We start from the raw sequence: 18723 nt of genomic DNA, 5'->3' as shown, positions 1-18723 counted from the left end.
ACCTAAATCTTCCCTCCCTCCCTCAACTTAAAACCATTTCCCTTTGTCCTTTCTGCCCTTTCAAAGAGTTGACTTCCCTCCTCTTTTTAGGCTCCCTTTAGGTTCTGAAGGGCTGCAATGAGGTCACCCCGCAGCCTTCTCTTCTCCAGGCTGAACAAGCCCAGCTCCCTCAGCCTGTCTTCATAGGGAAGGTACTCCAACCCTCTGAGTTGTGGCTCTCCTCTGGACCCTCTCCAGCAGCTCTCTTTCTTGTACTGGGGGCTCCAGACCTGGACACAATACTCCAGATGGAGCCTCACAAGGGCAGAGTAGAGAGGGACGATTACCTCCCTGTCCCTGCTGGCCACCCCTCTTCTGATGGAGCCCAGGATACCATTTGCTTTCTGAGATACAAGAGCACACTGCTAGTGCATATTCAGCTTTTCATCCATCAGGACTCTCAGATCCTTCTCTTCAGGGCTGCTCTCAAGGACCGCTCCTTCCAGTCTGTATGGATGCCTGGGATTCCTCCGGCCCAAGTGCAAAACCTTGCACTTTGCTGTGTTGAACCTCATTAGATTCACCCAGGCCCACCTTTGATGTCTGTTGAGGTCCCTCTGAATGGCGTCCCTTCTTTCCATCATGTCAGCCGCACCACTCAGCTTGGTGTCATCAGCAAACTTGCTGAGGGTGCACTCGATTCTGTCATTGATGTCATTGATAAAGATGTTAAAGAGCACCAGTCCCAAGACAGACACCTGGAGGATGCTGCTCTTACCAGCCTCCACCTGGACACAGAACCATTGATCACCATCCTCTGTGGCCTTTTAACCCATTTCTTATCCATCAGGTGGTCCACCCATCAAATCCACATCCTTCCAATTTGGAGATAAGGATGTGGTGGGGGGCCATGTCAAAGGCCTTGCTCAAGTCCAGGTAAATTACGTCAGTTGCCTTCCCTTTCTCTACCAATGCCATCACCACATCATAGAAAGCCACCTCATTGGTTAGGCATGACCTTCTCCTGCTGAAGCCATGCTGGCTGTCTCGGATCACACATTAATTCCTCATGTGATCAAGCATGTCATCCAGAAAGATCTGCTCCATGATCTTCCCAGGTACAGAGGTGAGACTCACCGGCCTGTAGTTCCCGGGGTCTTCCTTGCCCCCCCTTCTTATAAATGGGAGTGACGTGAACCTTTTTCATGTCACTCAGGTGCTCAGATGCCTTAGCTTCTCTCAGTGGTATGATTTAATGATATCATTTCAGTGTATTCATAACTTCAATAGATGTGAGACATCTGCTGTGGAACTTCAGCCAGAATCATTGGGTTTCCATGCCTTTGTGTACTGCTCAATCCCAATCCCCACGTGCTGCAATACGATAGCTAACACCTCCTTGGGATGGGTGTGTTATCTCTGAAGATCTTCACTTCTGCTCTAAGGATGCTGTCTGCAAAGCAGCAGTGAGATGTGCTCCCAGGTAAGCAGCTAAGGATAAGCTGATTAATGCACAGCACATGTTCTGTTTTCTCCTAGTCCTTAAAAAGAGGGCTGTATTTTGCCACTAACCATACATGTAGGAGCTGCAGCTGGCAACTCATTTCTGATTACAGAAAAGTTAGAGAAAGATGACGAGTTGAAGTAGAAAATGTTCATCTTAAATAAATGTTAAGTACTTCTTAAACTCTACTGCTAGCCTTCGCTACATTAGCAAAAAGATTTTTCTTGATCTTTCACTTCTCTACTGTGAGGGTGCCCAACCCCACACTCTGTTCACCTAGCATGCCTCTGTTCCAGCAGCCAGCTCAGAGTGGAAGAAACTTTGGAGCAGTGCAATCCCAGCTCCCCTATGGCTGGGGTTGCTGTAGGGCCCAGCCGTGCATTGACAGTCCAAGAGAGCTGGGCTTGTTCAGCCTGGCGAAGTCTCCAGGGAGACATCATTGCAGCCTTTTGATACTTAAAGAGAGCTTATAAACAGGAAGGAAAACCACTTCTTACACAGGTAGATAGTGATAGGATGAGGGGGAATGGTTTTAAACAGGCAGCCCAGGTTGTGGGTGCCCCATCCCTGGAGGTTGGATGGGGCCCTGGGCAGCCTGAACTGGTGGGCGACAGCCCTGCTCATTGCAGGAAGGTTGGAACTAGGTGATCTTTAAGATCCCTTCCAACCCAACCCCTCTACGGTTGAGCTGGGAGGAGAGAGGCTTGGCGCCGGGTCTCAGATGTTTAGATCTGGGAGTTATGGGATCACCGTTGGAGCGAAGTTCTGAAGTGAGGCAGAGGAGAGGAGACAGAACTAAAGCAGCGGTTTCTGTGCTGTGAGGGTGGTACTGAAAGCAAGACCAGAGCTGGGTCAATGGCCTTCAGGTGCAGCAGGAAGCACCGGGGCTAAGCTATGCCCCACACCTGAGCTTCGCCACTTGGTGCACAGCGGGAGCTCGCAACGTGGCTCTCACAGCTCGCTTCCCACGCGAGGTGCCGGTCCCGCGCCGTCACCGGGAGCCGAGCTCGGGCAGGAGCAGGGCCTGGCACAGGCCCGGGGCGGACAGTGGGAGCTCCGGGCCGAGCAGGTGGCGGGGCCCCGGCGGCGCTGAAAGGTGCGATTGTGGCCAGCAATCCCCGGCATGCGCCGGGGCCGCCCCCGCCTGGTGGGCAGACGGGGGCCGCCGGGGGCACGGGGGCGGGCGGGGACCGCGGCCCCTCAGCCCCTCCCGGACGGGCGCGGTGTTGTTTTACAGCGAGCGGCTTCTTGGCATTCCTGCGGCCGCCGAGCGCTAGCGAGCTCCCTGCCGGGAGCGAGGGGAGGAGGAGAAGGAAGGGGAGGAGGTGGAGACGGCGACGGGAGCGTTAAAAGGCGGCGGCTGAATGACAGCGGCTGTTCCGCGCGCCCGTCCCGGCGGAGGACCGAGCGCCCGCCACTCGCTCTTTTTCCCGGCCATGGACGGCAGAGAGGATGCCGAGTGCGGCTGCGAGGCGGCGTTCGCAGAGGCGCAGAGATGGGTGGAGGTGAGGCGCTGCCCGGCTTCGCGTCCCCCGCCCCGCCCCGGGGCTGTGCCCCTCTGCCTACCCCGGGGCTCGCTGCCTCCCCGCCCGTAGCGCTGCACCCCGCCGAAGGGGGGAGAGCTCCCCGAGTTTGTTTCTTTGCGAGCGGCTGCTGCTCTCAGCAGGCGCGCGGGTCTTGGCCCGCTCCCCTCCCCAAATCCCCTTAGAGGCCGACGAGGCTGCGCGCCTGTAGCTGAGGCTCGTGATTTCTGATTGCTTGCCGTTCTCTGAAGTTATTTCTTCGCCGCTCTGAGGCGGCTGGGATTAAAGGCGCTTCTCTTCCTGCCGGTGAAGATCTTAAGAAGCACTAACCTGCAATCACGCTCACCTACTTTTCTCTCTCTATCCCTCTTTTTTTTTTTTTTTTTTTTTGTCCTTCTCTTTTCTTTCAAACGCTGCTGTCTGACTGCGCACAGCCTGACATAAGCGCGTGCCTTCCTGCGCTCGTTGCGCGCGGTCTCTCGTTGCAGCGGGGAGCGGCCGCGAACGGCCGCACCTGAGTGCGGTGTGGGCACAGGCGGAGCCGTGCGGGACGGGGCACGCCGGGGCAGCTTACGCTGTCGGAAGGACGTTGCCTCTAACTTTCTAAAGAGCGAACGTTCGAAGGAGCGTGTTACTCGTTGTTTTTGAGACACGTCTTTGCGAACTTTCCAAAACCTGAGTTCAGGCTGCTTGGTTTTCTCTGTAAAACGGTGACATCTGGTGCTTAAAGTCTGTCGGCAGAGAGTTGTGAGTCCAGCGCACGGCACGGGTGTCATGAAACTGCCTCAGGTGCCCGGTCTGTGCTTGCCGTCTGTGGGTTTCAGCAGTTAAAGCAGCCCTGATTTTTTTTCGTGTGTGCAAGCTCTATCCACGAGCCTAAGTCACTGAAAGCACTCCTCTTGTCTGTGTATTTCTTGCACTGCCTCTTCTTAAATTGGCAAAGCTTCTTTTTGATGATTGCGAAATGATACAATATCACAAAACTACTCTTTTAAGGGTTCATTTATTTATTTTATCCACTTGCTGTTGGCTGACTGTAGCATCCAGCAGCACATGGGAGAGATAGACACGCTGTGGAAGTGTGAAGTCTATGCTTTTGATTCTATACTAGAAAGTCAGCATGCACTCAGCTCCCTCCCCGCCCCATCAAATGTGCTCCCTTATACTTTGTTTCTGTGATTTTAAAATGAGAAAAACTTCTAAGCTTACCCCTTGGGTAAACTTTTATTTTAAACAGAGTGAGTTGTAAACCTGAAGGTATTGATAAACAGGATGTTAAAAATTCTGTAGTGTTGAAGGGAAATGTAAATATTTATTTCAGTATGAAGTGAGGTTTCCATTTCAGAGGGTCTGTTGTATGGCTCCGCTCTTTAAATCCAGACGGACTGAAAACATGCAGCCAACCATTTCCGTTCTATAGGAAGAATAAAGATATTTTTAGAGTAATGAGACGTCCCGAGGTTTTGTGAGCCTTGGTGCAAGCTCTGGTACACATGTGATTGAGAGTGAAACCTGAAGCAGCCCTCAATCCTAATGATTCAGCAATTAGTTCTGAAGGTCAGGCAGATTCCCAAATATTTATAGGCTTTTCAATGTTTCAGTAAGGTTTTACATGCCAGTTTTCCCTAGCTCTAGAGCAAGATGAAAGCATGCAAACGCTACCTCATATATTTTTAAGACAATGAGCAAAATGAGCTCTCTGTGAACTGTTCATGCTTTGCTTTGCTAATAAAATCAATGTCGGCACACTTCTGTATTTCAATAAAGAACTTCTTTTTTTTTTCAGATTTAAAGAGAAATAAATTGGTTAGCCTGGGCTCCAGCACTGAAGCTGAGGGTGATGTGTGATTCTGCTACAGGAATGAGTGTTTGCCAGGGTGGGATGGAAATTAAACAAAAAGGGGAAAGAAACCCCATACCTCAAAACACTGGAAACCATTCTCTTTTTTAAAATTATTTTCTTGTTGTTCAGGTGTGTTTTTATGATAATACAGATGAAGCCTCTAGTCTATATGAAGCCACATCCCCAAGCCTCTTGTAAAAGAGTTCTTGTGTGCTGCAGAGAACTGGTGGGGAATGCTGCTACTCATCTAGGTATACAAGCTTCTAATTGGGACGGTTAGTCACTCTTGCAGGTTTGATGTCCTTGCACATGGGCTTCAGTGAGATGATAGTTATTTTCTGTGCAAAACTCTGACTCTTGTCAGGTGCTCCCATGCTGATGGCTTTTGCAGACCCCAGCCTTGGTTGGTGCTGTTGGGTTCTTGTATCTAGGCTTTGGGGTGTTCTGAGCTGTGCATGGAACAACTGCTGCTCAGAATCACACGCAGCTTGACCTTTTTGGAGCACCTTGCCTGGGCACGTGGTGTGTGCTGAGACCTGAACAGAGCACTGAAATAACAGCTTAGAAGCAGGCACTGTAAGGTAGAGCTGTGTTTGCCAAAGCTAGAAATAGCCAGGCTTTACAATAATTTTACTAGGTTCTGTTCTATATTATAACTTTAAAGAGCCAAAGCTATTCCTCAAAATCCAGCCTTCTCCTCCAGCTATGAACTAGCCCACACTGCCAAGGTTGTTTCCCTGCACTCAGCCCAAGATGTGGGAGGGCAGTCCAACCTCTTCCTCTCCTCAGACCCCGTCCAAGTCCAAGTATGCACTGATTGCTGGAACGTGGGCCTTCTCCCCAAAACACCCAGCACGGTGTTAGAGGAGCTCAAGTGGGCTGTTTTCTTGTAAAACCACTCTGCTTTACATTCATGCTCTGCCTTTTAAATGAACCCTAATCTTCAGGTGAATGTCTATGGTTTGAAATTGTTTGCTAAAGTAACTTGAAACCTGACCCGAAGTCTGTAAATCTTTACTTAGAGTGCCCTGGGGCGAATATAGTTTGGATTTCTTTTTTTCCTTTTTTTTTTTTCTTCCCCCCCCCCCCGCCCCTTTTTTTATTTTTTATTTTTTTCTCTTCCCCCAATGCAGCCAAATGCATGCCATGTACAAATTCTGTCTGAGAGAAAGTGGGAAAGTGGAAAGAGTGCATGTGCCTGAATGAGTTGCTGGAGTGAAGCGAAGCAGCTCCAGGAAAACCAAACAGAGAGACTTAGACAAAAACATTGAAGTGAAAACGAGGTATTGGGCCAAGCAACTTTAAGTATTGCAGACTGTTAGACAGCCTCTCAACATCTGATATTCTTCCCTCCATGGCTGAGCTGGGGTTATTGAAGTCCTGAAGGCTACTGATTTCATTTGATGCTGCCATTGAGAGCATCAGTCTTGGGACTGCAAGTGGAATCCATTAGTCTGGGGTCTGTTCCTCACACCATGAAATAGGAGAGGCCTTTCTGTCACTATTGCTGCCCAGTGTTGATATAGAGGGGAATTTTGCTGCTGAGATTTCTGAAGATAAGGTTTAGAGAGGGACCTCAGTGTGCCTAGAGTGCAACGAACACAGCTCTGCTGTTCCAATCTTGCCCACGGCCATTACACAGGCAGTAAAATAGTTCAGCACTACCTGAATACTCTTGTGTGTGTGAGCAACTTCATTTATGACTGCATTATGATGTGATTTTTCAGAGTTAAAAAATATCTTCCTTTGTAATTTAAACATGTTTGTCATGTTTTGAATGTTGTTTTTTGCCTTTTACCAGGGAAGAGAAGTGCATACATGCACACACCCTTGCCCAAAAAAGTTGAAAAGCAAATTTGAGGAGCTGCTTGGAGAAAAAGGTCAGCTTAAGGATAAAAAGAGTACTGGACAGAGGATAAAAAGTACTGGAGAGCCAGTACTGCTTACGAAAATCTTTTGGTTTGGACTAACTGTATAGCAATCAAATCCAATGAATGGTTTCTGACATGTGGTCACCAAATGCTTCTTTTTGTTGAAACCATTCAGAGCCTGCCTTTCTACTGTATATTTTTATGGATTCTGCAAATGCAGCACGAGGTCTAGCAGCAATGTTTTTCCTTTATTTGCATAGAGATCCTACTTCAGTGGTTGTTTGGTTTTGTTTTTCCCCCAAGCATGAATCTAATGCATACAGTCTGGAATGGCAGACGGAAGAAGTAACTGTAGAGATAGAAGCTGGTCTGACTGTTCAAATCCTGTTCTCATAGTACGTTTATTTCAGTGGTACTAGTTTGTTATGAAAAGGTTTTTCTTGGTTCTGAATAAGGTATTTTCAGGTGGTGTGCAGGAAGTCGGTCAGTGTCCCGAATGGTGTCAGAGTGAAAGATGTTTGAAAGAAAAGGCAAATCCTGTGTATTGTGTTGCCTAAGCCATGTCTAATAGCAGCTAATTCTGTCAAGTCATAAAACCTGGGTGGGCTGGGTTCTGGAGAACTTCTTGCAGCACTCCAGCCAAACTTCTGGCTCACTCCTGCATAAGGGATGTATTTAAGCCTCCATTAGGTATCTGCATCAGTACTTCATTATTGTGTGTAGGTTGTTGGCAGGGAGCCCTTGCATGGACTGCATTTAAGTGTATCCAATTAATATATAAATGTGAATTGATACAGAAGTATATATGCTGTTAAGTACGTACTATAGGAATGTAAATCCTAGAAATAATGTTTTCATTGGCTGCAAACTATGAAAGCACTTTGACAAAATGTCATATTGCTGGCATAGCAGTATGATGATTTGGATGGAGAGAGGACAGTATTGTTTTATCTGGGTGAACATCACTCTCTATTACTTTGTCCCATCCTCCTGGTTCTTGGGAAGGATATCTGTGGAATATAGGGAGGTATGTTTGAGAGAAAAACAGGGCCGATTTGTTTTTATTTTTATCTTTTCTGGAAAAACAAGTAGAATCTATTTCTAGGAGTCTACAGGGTGAGTTTTATGTATATTTATATATATATTTTTTCAAACTAACTGTGCATTTGCATTTCTTAGATGGCTGAAGTCAGTCTTTGCACAACTGAGTGATGGGCATGCATAGCTTTTGGCTGAGCTATTTCCTTTGTGGACAGTTGCCTCTTTGTAGTTTTCAGCATTGTTTTAAAACTTTATATGAATTCAGCATCTGCAGGCACTTCACGGGGAATTATTAACTTGTTGAAGATAGAAACGCCATATACATATGGAAAATGCAGTGCTATTTAAGCAGTTCTACGGAAAACTTTGCAGTTTTCTTTTGTTCTGTATTATGTGGTTACCAACTAGAGTCAGTTGTGGAGTCACTATTGTTCTCCTTCTCCTGGCCTTTTTGTTTTGTTTTGGAACTGTGAGCTGATCTTCCTTTAGTTTCATGAGGTCAAGTGTGTTTTCCTCTTGTAGTCTGGGGGAGGAGGTGAGATGATGACTTCCATGTTCGGCTTGTTTGGATTATAGTTGGCTTCTTTTAGCACCTTTTCTTTGTTAAACACTTTTCTTGGTTCAAATACTAAAGGCTTTTAAAGAGCATGTTGGTATATTGCATTAGACTGTCTTTGCTGAGATTTGGAAAACACTTGGGTTTATTGTGTTTTAAGAACCAGATACACTCCAGCTGTTCCTTATACCTACCACTCCCTGTCTTTTAAGTTCTTTTCACTCCTGGAGGAGGCTGCTTTTTTTTTTTTTTTTTTTTTTTTTTTTTTTTTTTTTAAGTTAAGAAGAAATTCAAGCAAAAGAAAGGGGTGGGTTTTGTTTGTTTGTTTTTTGGGTTTGTTTTCTTTTTCTTTTTTTTTTTTGTTCTAAATTTAACTATCATTTATAAAATGGATTTTCCATCTTCAGCAGTTTAATGCAAGTTGATGTGTGTTCTGAGACTCAGTGTGCTAGAAATGCTTCTACTAATCTGTGGTGTGTGCTTGACACACCTTTCATATTACACGAATTAGCTTGAAGGGAGTGTTTTGTTTTTGCTATTTTCTCATATCTGAATGCTGTCAGTCCAGTGGAAAATCTCATTTGAAATGAATGCAGTGAGTAAGTTATTTTAAAGTTCTTTGGTTGCTTGTACTGTAAGCAATTGCAAATCTAACCTTTAATGAATAGCACAAGACTTTTTATTTTTTCTTCCCCCCAGTGAGAAGAAAGATGTATGGATATGTCTTATACTATATTACTTTCCAGTTATATTGCTGTGAAGCCTTCATTTGTGTTACATTTCGAAAAGAAACGTAATTTCAGCAGTGTCTTGCACTTGTGCTACAAAGTGTCTGGAATTACCTTAGGAGGGCATGAGGTTTATGAGATGTGGTTCTTTTTGTTTGTTTTCCAATGCAGGATGTGTTAGCACTTTCACATTAGCTGGTAGGAAAAAAAAGAAAGTCACATTCAGCCCAAATCATTATTATTTGCTCTCTACAACTACCTGAAAGAAAGTTGTTCTGAAGTGGGGATCAGCCTCTTCTCCCAGGTAACAGGAATAGGATGAGAGGCGATGGACTCAAGTGCAACAGGTTGTTCAGGCTGGATGTTAGGAAAAATATCTTCTCAGAAAGTGCTGAGGTGTTGGAGCGGGCTGCCCAGGGAGGTGGTAGAGTTACCATCCCTGGATGTGTTCAAGAAACATGTAGGTGTGGTGCTGAGGGATGTGGGTTTGTGAAGATGGTGCTGATGGGCTGATGGTTGGAGTAGATGATTTTAGTGGTCTTTTCCAGCCTTTATGATTCTGTTGGAAAATAAACTTAATGTACTAATTTCGAGAAACATTTACTAATACCTTGGCTAAAAAAAAGTCATAGTCATTCCCATGTGACATGTTTAAATGAATAGCTTGGAATAAATTCAAATAACATAAAGAAAACTTTAAACATTGGATCAGCCTGTCCTCCAAGAGCAGTATGGTTTCTACAGTACTGTGAGGTGTTGGTGAAACTCCAGCACTTGGCCTATGCTTCTCCTGCCTCCTCTTGTGGTGACAGTGGCTCTGGTGACTTGGTTCAGGAAGCCCATCTGATGATGGAGACCTTCTTGGTTGTGATTTAGGTTAGTAGCATGTGTAAAATCAAGAAGAAAATGGGGTGTGAGGGGAAGCAATTGATTCAGTATTAGCTTTGTAGCATTTGACTCCTGGGAGGTGACAGCCATCCGTGCTCACACCAGGCAGGTGGTAGCAATGACTGAGCTCACATTGTGATAGCAACTTGTTAGTTGCATCCAAGCCATGCAGATAATGAAAAAGCAGACAACTGAATTTAGACAAGCCTGGAGGCCTCTTGAATCACCTGCTTCTGCTCATTACCTGCCTCTCTTCATTACATGACTTGGGAACCATTCACTGAGTGCCTGGGGTTGAAGTATAAGCTAGACACCTGAATTAGGGAGTCTGGCTTATGTCCATAAAGAACTTCTTCAGGATTAATTTCATAAGCCTTACAAATACAGTTGAAACTGTTTTAAGTAGAAACTCTGCCAGGAGTTTCTGAGTTGAGGCATTTGAGAGAATTTGATAAGCTTATAAACCAGCTTCCACTATGGCAGAAGCAGCCCTTGCAGCTTGTTGGAGTTCCATGGTTTAAGAAATGATCCCTTAAATGGTGTTGAGCTGTCTGGCCCAGCAGTTCTGCAGCGATCATCTGCCATTCATGGGCACAGCTGAATCCCAGATCTTATCTCCAGCCTTACCTGCAAATTCTTTTCTGAAAGTGCTTTATTGGCCCTGTTATTTCTCATTTATTTGCTTCTTTCAGGAAGGAATTTGAAAAATCCAACTTGTGGAGTTGGTTCTGAGAGTTTCTATGTGCTCAAAAGACTATCAGTTAGTAAATCATGATGCAATAAAGAATACAAGGAAATGAAGCCAGATGTCAAAGTGACTGTGGAGAATATGAAGAAAAACCTTGATCTTAAGTTGACGTTATGGGTGTGTGGTTTTTGTAGCAACAGCTGTTGCACTGCCTTGAAGTGCTTCTTTGGATGCTATTTCAGATTAGTTGAAGCTGCACTTCCACTCCAGGAAAAAATTCTGTACCTGCTTGTGTTGTGCTATCTTTGTGTAAATGCCACCTCTGACAAAGTGTGCATTCTCAGTGCACCTGAAAACATGATTCTGGTGAAAAATGAGCGAGTCATCTGATTTTTAGATTATTTTGCAAATAGGATCATAGAATCATGAATTTGTTTGAGTTGGAAGAGACCCATAAAAATTGTTTAATTCAACTCCCCTGTGATAAACAGGAGCATCTTACAGTTAGATCAGGTTGATCAGAAATAGGAAAGGGTTCTAACAATGATATTATTTGTCTTAGCTGGCTAAAAGCCTGTATGTAATTTTTTTGAAAGGCCAGGTGGGAATCTTTGCTATGAGTTTTATGCATTCAAAAAAAGATTGTATTGAGTTGCTCTTATTTGGGCTGGCTAAAAATGGGGTGAGGAAGAAGGCATGAGCTCCAGGTACAGATGGATATCTTTCACAGACATTTGCCTGATGCTGTGAAGGGGAAAAAAGAAAGGAAAAAAGCCTGATATAATAAACATTGACTTAATGATTATTCAGGAAGGCATTGCTTCACTAGTGTGAGTCTTGTGTGTGGACAATTTTTTCAAAGACAGATCCCCATTAAAATGCACAGACTAGGTTGCTCACTAATGACCTAGCTTCCATGCATCTGATAAAATCAAAAAGTCCTCTGACTTTGGGATAGGGCTTGCAGACGTGGGCTGTAATCTCATTTGGGAGCATTGCCGAAGACTCCAGGAAGTTCTGCATGTCAAGTGTTGGTGTCTACATTTGGGAACCCTGCACTGTGGGGGAATGACAGAGGAGAAAGATTGGTAATATGAGGATGAGAAATGTGCTTCTAAGATTATTTGGAAATAGCTACTTTTTCTTCTTACAAGAGTGAATTTCTTGCTTTGTGAGTACTTCAGTTATGGATTTTTCTAGAAAGTATTAGCTTGAATGCACTGTTTTGCATTTGGGTCATTTAAAAGATGGGAGGGAAGGGAATGCTGTCTCACTCTATTCTAAATTTATGAATTTGTTCTAATTCTCACTTAATCTACTTTTAAATTTTGTGTTTGTAAAATCTATTTTATCTATTTTACCTACCACTGGGCATGAAAGCCTATTGTAAGTTCTGGCTGAAAATGTGTGCACACATGATTCTTTCTTTCCTTCCCTTTCTTTCTTACCTTCCCAGCTTGTGACATTCAATTTTCCAGTGGAATCTTTGATCTTTCCTTGTGTAAATTAGCTTTCCTTGAAATATATAGTGAGCGGGTTATTTTCCTGAACTTAGGATATATTGTACTGAAGAGCAGTGCTATTAATCGTCTGGTTCTCAGTATGATGATTAATTTTGTCAGATTGAAAAATAGTCAGTGTGCACTTTTCAGCAGCAAGATTTGGTCTTCATATGTGGGCAAGTCACTTGAAAGAACCGTATCTATTAATCATGGCAACAAAATGTAAGTTTGGAGCAGTGTCTTTCTGCAGAGGCACTGGAGCTGGTAGGCTGACATTAATTTGTTCCCAGTATCTGGTGAGTAGATGTTTGATGTGTGCAGATTTCCAGGGGTGACTCACAGGATTGCTGCGTTTCCTCTGCCTTCAGCCTAGGAGGCAGGATAGAGGAGGGTGTGCTTTGTGATAGTGTGACAGAGGTCTTCTACCTTTCAGACAGAGGGGAGTGAAATGTGAAGGATGTTGGTGTCTATCATCTGTTTTTAAAGGTCTGCCTGCCTTTCTCACCACAGTCTTTATTTCCTAATTTCCTTAGGGCATTATCTCTAACTAAGCTGTTCTAGCACTGTGTTATGAATGTGTTATCTTTATTCTTACCTTGTCACTGTTGTGTGGAGTCTGGGAGCCGATGAATCTGATGCAGGCTTGGTTTAACAGATGTTATTACTAGGGAGAATGTGGAGAGGAGATCTGGATCTTAAGACTCTTATCCCCATCCTGGCATATGCTCCTTCACTCAGGTAAAAAAAAGTGTCTTTATTTCTTGTTGAGGCAAGCAGTAGTACTGTTTGGAAATGAGCACTTTGTAGACTGCTTGTCAAGATAGATGTGATATGTGTCAATTATTAGCCAATTAACCAATGTTTTTATCTACAGATGTGTATAATGTTGCTTAGATTGCACAGTGGATTTAATTTTTGTCAAATATGCAGGTTTAAGACCTTTGGCTGTTTCTATCTGCCCGACCTTGTTTGTCTATATGAAGAAATGTGGCCACAGTAACACAGAAAATTATGTCAGCTAATTTGCATCTAGTATGAATACCCATGTATTCCATGGCCTTGTGCACCATAACTGTCTTTTGAGCCTAGGATTCTGTGAGTTAATTTCACTGGACACAGCTAATCCTTTTCAACTAATGAGTTTGCATAGCACTCAACTACTGTTTTCTGGGAAAAGAAAGTACAGAACATGCTTCTATGTAGTTTCTTTTGTCTGTCAGAAAATTTGTTTCCAGAGTACTAATAGTACAAATGTTTCTCAGCTATTATAACAACACAGTTGCTGTTCATCTCTAAGAGCTTGTTAACCTTAGTTGTGGAATGTAATATCCTTACCATGAAAAATATTTATCAGAAATTTCTTTTAAGCAAACTGCTTTAAATCCTCTTCATGTTTTTCATAGAATTACAAAATGGCTTGGGTTGAAAAGGACCTTAAAAAAAAAAATCACCTATTTCCAACCCCCTAATATGGACAGGGCTGCCACCCACCAGATGAGGCTGCCCAGAGCCCCATCTGACCTGGCATTCAGAGATGGGGCAACCAGTTCTCTGGGCAGCCTGTGACAGTGCCCACCACCTTCTGTGTGAAGAATTTCTTCCTAACATCTAACCTGAATCTACCCTCTTTTAGTTTAGAACCATTGCTCCTTGTCCTGTTGCTATCAGTCTGTATTTAAAAAAAGTCAGTCTTCCTCCTGCTTATAAGCTCCCTTCAAGTATTGGAAGGTACATATCTCTCTTCCTTTAGTATATTGGGTGTATATTACCATGCTAGAAGAAGTTACATCTCATTGTAAACGTTGTCCTCTCCTATCTGCTTTTAACATGATTTTAGTCCTGTAATTCAGAAAGGAAGTGAGAAGTGTGACGGAGGTGCAGATAAAAATAAAATAAAATAATAAAAAATCCATCCTGTGGTTGTCACCAGTCCAATGGGCAGTACTGAGGATTTTGAGGATTAAAAACCATAGCTTTCTTATTGCATACTATGGTAACATTAACAATCAGGAACTGAATATTGCTGTACTTGTGATGTCACGCTTCTTGACTTAATAGAAGAAGTCTCTTCAAGTTCCATGAGCAGCTCCTGTTTCCTGATCCAGCTTTAATGGTATTCTCTTGTTTTAAGAGCAGGTTTTACATCAGTAATGCTTTTTAGGTTTCTGCTAGGAAAATCTGTTTTTAATCTTGAATTCTGAGTCACATTTTTCGAGAGGCCCTCAATAGTAACCATGAATCTTCAGCATGAACTGAATGTTTGATTGTTTCCTGGATATAAGTGCCAGGACACTTTCTAGTTTACACTGAATTTGACCAGAGTCTGTTGGAGAAACTTCCAGTGGTCATTAAAACATCAATGTTGTTGATGTGTTTTTTTTTTTCCTTTCCTTACCTTTACACTGACATGTTTTGGAATATCTATATAGTGCACTTCTTGCTATTGAACTTTTGGCATTATTAGGTAAGAGCACTACCATGAAAACAGTTTTGTTTCAGTACTGCAATGACCAGCAGTAAAGTCTTTAATGACCTCTGGAACACTGTATGTGTGCTTTTAAGCCATAGCTGTCAGCCTGAAGTTGTGAAAAATCTCTGAAGCAGTGACTGGTTCCAGGGAGGGAGGTCTCCAGCAGTCAGAACCTTGGTGTAATGCTGATTTAGAGCCTGAAGCCTCTTGCTTGTATTTATATAGTGTCAAACAGTGCTTGCTGATTTGCAGACGCCACTTGTTACAGTCTCAGACAATGGAGAAACTGCTGCACAGAGCAAACCAGCAGCTCATGTTCTCTCTGCATAGGTTCATTACTCTAACCAAGTTACTCCCATATACGCAGTCTGGAAATACTTGAAGTCTTTGATCTTGAAAACTTAATGTTTGAAGAATGTAAATGATGCATTTCTTTGATCTGCTTCTTAAATTAAATGGTAATTGTCAAAATTACATTAGGCAGCTTTCCACTTGAAGGTTTGTGCTTCTCATTTCACACTACGCTAATTTTAAACCATATGTTGTTGCTTTTTTTTTCACCAGTGAATTCTGGTAAGGGGAAGATCCTTGTGTTTCTATGTGGTCTAATTATCAGCAGTGTAGTTATTTAGTAGTAGACCTTGACATACAATTCCTCTAATGCCAGCTCTAAGGACCATCAGTTTTGTCTGCATACCAGTGTATTCATAACTGAGGAAATGAGAATCTTTAAGGGTGAGCAGTAGAAAACTAAGATTCCAAGTTGCGTGTGCCCAAAATGGGAGAACCTGATGCATTCTTTGTAAGTTGGCAGGAAATGCCTGGGCATATGTTCTGTTAGGATCTGGTGTTGTGTTCTCTCAAGCATCTGTTGACAGCCAGATAGCAGAAACTTGATCTGAATTCTTCTGTTACTGAACTATTTGCTGTTTACTTTCCAAATTAGTCATCTTATATTCAAAAACCTACGAGATAATTCAAGGTTTCTAAAATGTTGATGAAGCTCATGCAAAGTTCAGTCTGTTCTAATATACTTTCATCAGTTTTCTAATTTGCTTTCATCAGAAAGCATCAACATTTTAGTACCTAGAAATTTATCTATCTTATTTACTGTAAGCAATGTTGAAGACTTCTGACTGTCCTATTCTCTTATAAAGGGCTCTTTGAAGTCTGAGGGCCACATCAAGCTGCCACTAATAACTTAAAAGATTATTCAGAATCTTGTGAAATAGTTTCTTTCAAGCTCCTCTTGGTCTAAGGCCAACTAAAAATCAGCTGCTAAACTGAAATCTTAATTACCCCCTTAAATGAAAACCACACAAATTTATTTTATTATTAATATTTGTTTAGGAATGTAGAGATTAAGCTTGCGGGAGAGAAAGTCAAAGATGGTTATTGTGAGTGTCTGCCATGACAGCATGGCTGGAGGATGGGTACTGGGGGGCATGTGTGTGGTTTTTAGATCAAATAAAGATTGTTTAAGTTCCAGATCAAAAGCAGTCTGTAAAGAGTGGGATTTTCTCTGTTCTGAATATCCTCATGTGGACCTTCTGCTGTAACTTGTGCTACAGTCCTGAAATCAGTCTTGTTTCCTATCTCCTCTAGATTTCCTTTAGTGATGTTTGAATGAAACTCAGCATTGTGGTGAATTATGCATTGCAACTTTCTGCTGACTTCCGTTTGTATGTGTGCTGGCAGATTTGAGCATTTGTTGCGTAGGATGTTAAGTGACCTGATGGCTTTGGTGTCCTCCATCGGAGGTGGGAAATGGCCATACTGAGTTGAATGGGAAAATCTCTGCTCAGAGCTACTGGAGCAGGATGCCTACAGATGTGAACTTTAAACACAAAAGAGAAAGTATTTTCAGCAGGGGAGAAAAACAATTGCTATGGAAGAGACTGAAAACTTGAAATCACTGTTCTGGGATTATGGGATTATGGATATCCCAGATAGGGGTTCTGTGCTGTAGTGTGATATCATCCTTGTTAGCATACCTCTTAGATGGATAAAAAATTAAAAAAAAATAAAAAATAAATCCAGATAACGGTTCTAAATAAATAAAAGTAGACTTTTTCTTAAAACAAATAAGCAAAAACCACACCTGGGATTTAGATGGTTTTCATTTCTCTTGATCTAGAATACTTTTCTCTTTAGACAATCTCTTTCAGATTTCTCTTCCCCTGTGAGGTCCTTTTGTCTTCAACATCCTTTTGAATAAGCAAGACCTGTAGAATCATTAAAAAACAAATCCTCAGATAGCTGTGTAATAGAAATATCCAGCTAAAATGCTTGTTTCTCTTTGAAAGTTGGTTGGGGCAGATAAAGGTACAGGAGCCACACTTTTTACTTTTTTTTTTTTTTCTGTTCTTTCATAGTGATTATCCTCCTTTAAATTCTAGTTAGAGTAAGTCATTCATTACAGCAGAAAATTTTTGAAGTTCAGATTTATATATATGTCTTTTCCCCTCAGGCTTGAAGAACTTGAAATAAATGCATTCTCGAGGTGCCCAAGAACAGGGTAACTTGTATTTCTTGCTGAATAGTGCTACCAATTCACTGCTTCTTTAAGGCTAGCCTAAAACAAAACAAAAAAAAATAGAGGGTCTTAAACTTCAGACCAAAGCCTTGATGTTGAATGAATGAACTGTTGGGGATGAAAAAAAAAAGATGCCTTAGGTGTGTTCTGTTTCACAGATCTAAACAAACAAACACAAAGTAGTGTCTGCTGCCACATTCAAATCTGCTGTGGTGAGTATCTCAGAGGCAAACTCTCACAAACTTTCTTGAGCTTCCCATTTCTTTCCTGAAATCTACTATTTTTAGCTTTTTTGGACTGCTTGTGACCGGTTGTGCAGGAATCTAAATAGGTATTTAGATAGCATAGTGCTTAATCATTTTCCTATTCATCCTCTCATATTGACAGAAAAAGGTTTGACAGTGATATCTCAAGCTAGACTTGCTCCTTGGGGGTTTTCTTGCCAGCAGAAACATGATGCTTCTCTGAAATGGCAGGAATTCAAAAGGACAAAGTTTTAAACTTATTCTTGTCTTCCTGTAAATATGTGTGTGTGTATATATATATTTGTGTGTAATTGTGCATCAGGCTTCCTTTTCTATTTTATAATAAGCAGTATGTGCTGATTTCTGGCATTGTGTCTTGAAATTGTGTTTAAATTAAACACTAGTAGCTGGATAAAATGGGCTTAGACAGGCCTTACTTTGTTTCAGTGCTTTAGAGCTAATCGTTTACAAATTGCTGAGGTAAGGGGCACAAATTAATGACATTCCAGCATCTTAAAATAACCCTCTCTACATCATACTGAAAAAATGTGTATTTGAAGCTCAGATGTTGTGAATTGAACAAATGTTTCATTTATGTGGGGGGAGGAGGGGAGAAGGGGGAGGAATAGCGTCGAGCAGTTGAGCTGGTATTTTGTATCAGTTACTTTCTGTTAATCTGACCAATGTTGTTGTTTTTCAAGTAGTATCACATGAAATGCAATGTTTGCAAAATTACTATACAGAGCTACGAAGAATTTTCAGCTGTAGTGTTTTCCACATCATTATTTTTCTTTTTAGCAGGAACACTGGTATTAACAATTACTAACAAGACCTGTTGTTAGCCAGCTTCTTCTAGCTTCACTTTGTGCAAAGTTTTAGATTTGATGAAAAGAACATCTTCCATTGCAGTGTGCTGTGACTTGCTGTAATCCAAGGGTTCAGAAGGTAGTTTACAGGGGTTCTTAGCTTGCCATTAAAGTGTTTATAAAGGAAAGCTTTCATTCTGGAACAAGTAATTTTAAAATAAATATAGAATGGATTTTTCAGAATTGTTTCATTATACTTTTTTTATTGTTATTTGGAGAATCTATATTGTAGACTTATTCTTACCAACATGGAGGAAAAATATAATAAACTTTTTTGTTAGTTTTCTTGGATGATAATTAGTTTCAGTTTGCTTTGAGTGAAAGCCATTGAATGAAAGATGGGCCATACCCTTAGGTTGTCTTTATTGACCCCATATCTCCAGTCATCAGTCTGCATTGATAGATCTGTAAAGGCCTGACAGTTGCTTTTCATAGACACATCTTTTGACAGAGACAAGAGTCTGAATTTGGCACACATTCAGG

At 42.2% G+C, this 18723-nt stretch overlaps 1 protein-coding gene across 10 annotated transcripts in view; it reads left to right on the top strand.

The window, feature by feature from the left end:
* The first annotated feature begins 2803 nt into the window (after positions 1-2803).
* LMO7 (LIM domain 7) overlaps positions 2804-18723 on the top strand; it is a 128540-nt gene continuing 112620 nt past the window's right edge. For 3 of the 10 annotated variants that reach the window (XM_090130649.1, XM_031608099.2, XM_090130634.1), the window contains exon 1: positions 2815-2988. In XM_090130649.1, coding sequence (XP_089986775.1) covers positions 2848-2988 — 141 coding nt within the window. In that variant the 5' untranslated portion in view covers positions 2815-2847. Of the gene's footprint in view, positions 2989-18723 lie in introns of all 10 variants that reach the window. The other 7 variants (XM_090130658.1, XM_090130666.1, XM_090130624.1 and 4 more) reach the window with 5 other exon arrangements.

Source organism: Phasianus colchicus, chromosome 1 (assembly GCF_987193195.1).
Source record: "Phasianus colchicus chromosome 1, bPhaCol1.hap1.1, whole genome shotgun sequence".
NCBI lineage: Eukaryota > Metazoa > Chordata > Aves > Galliformes > Phasianidae > Phasianus > Phasianus colchicus.
Note: the sequence above shows the minus strand (reverse complement) of the source record. Positions and strands in the feature narration are given on the sequence as shown.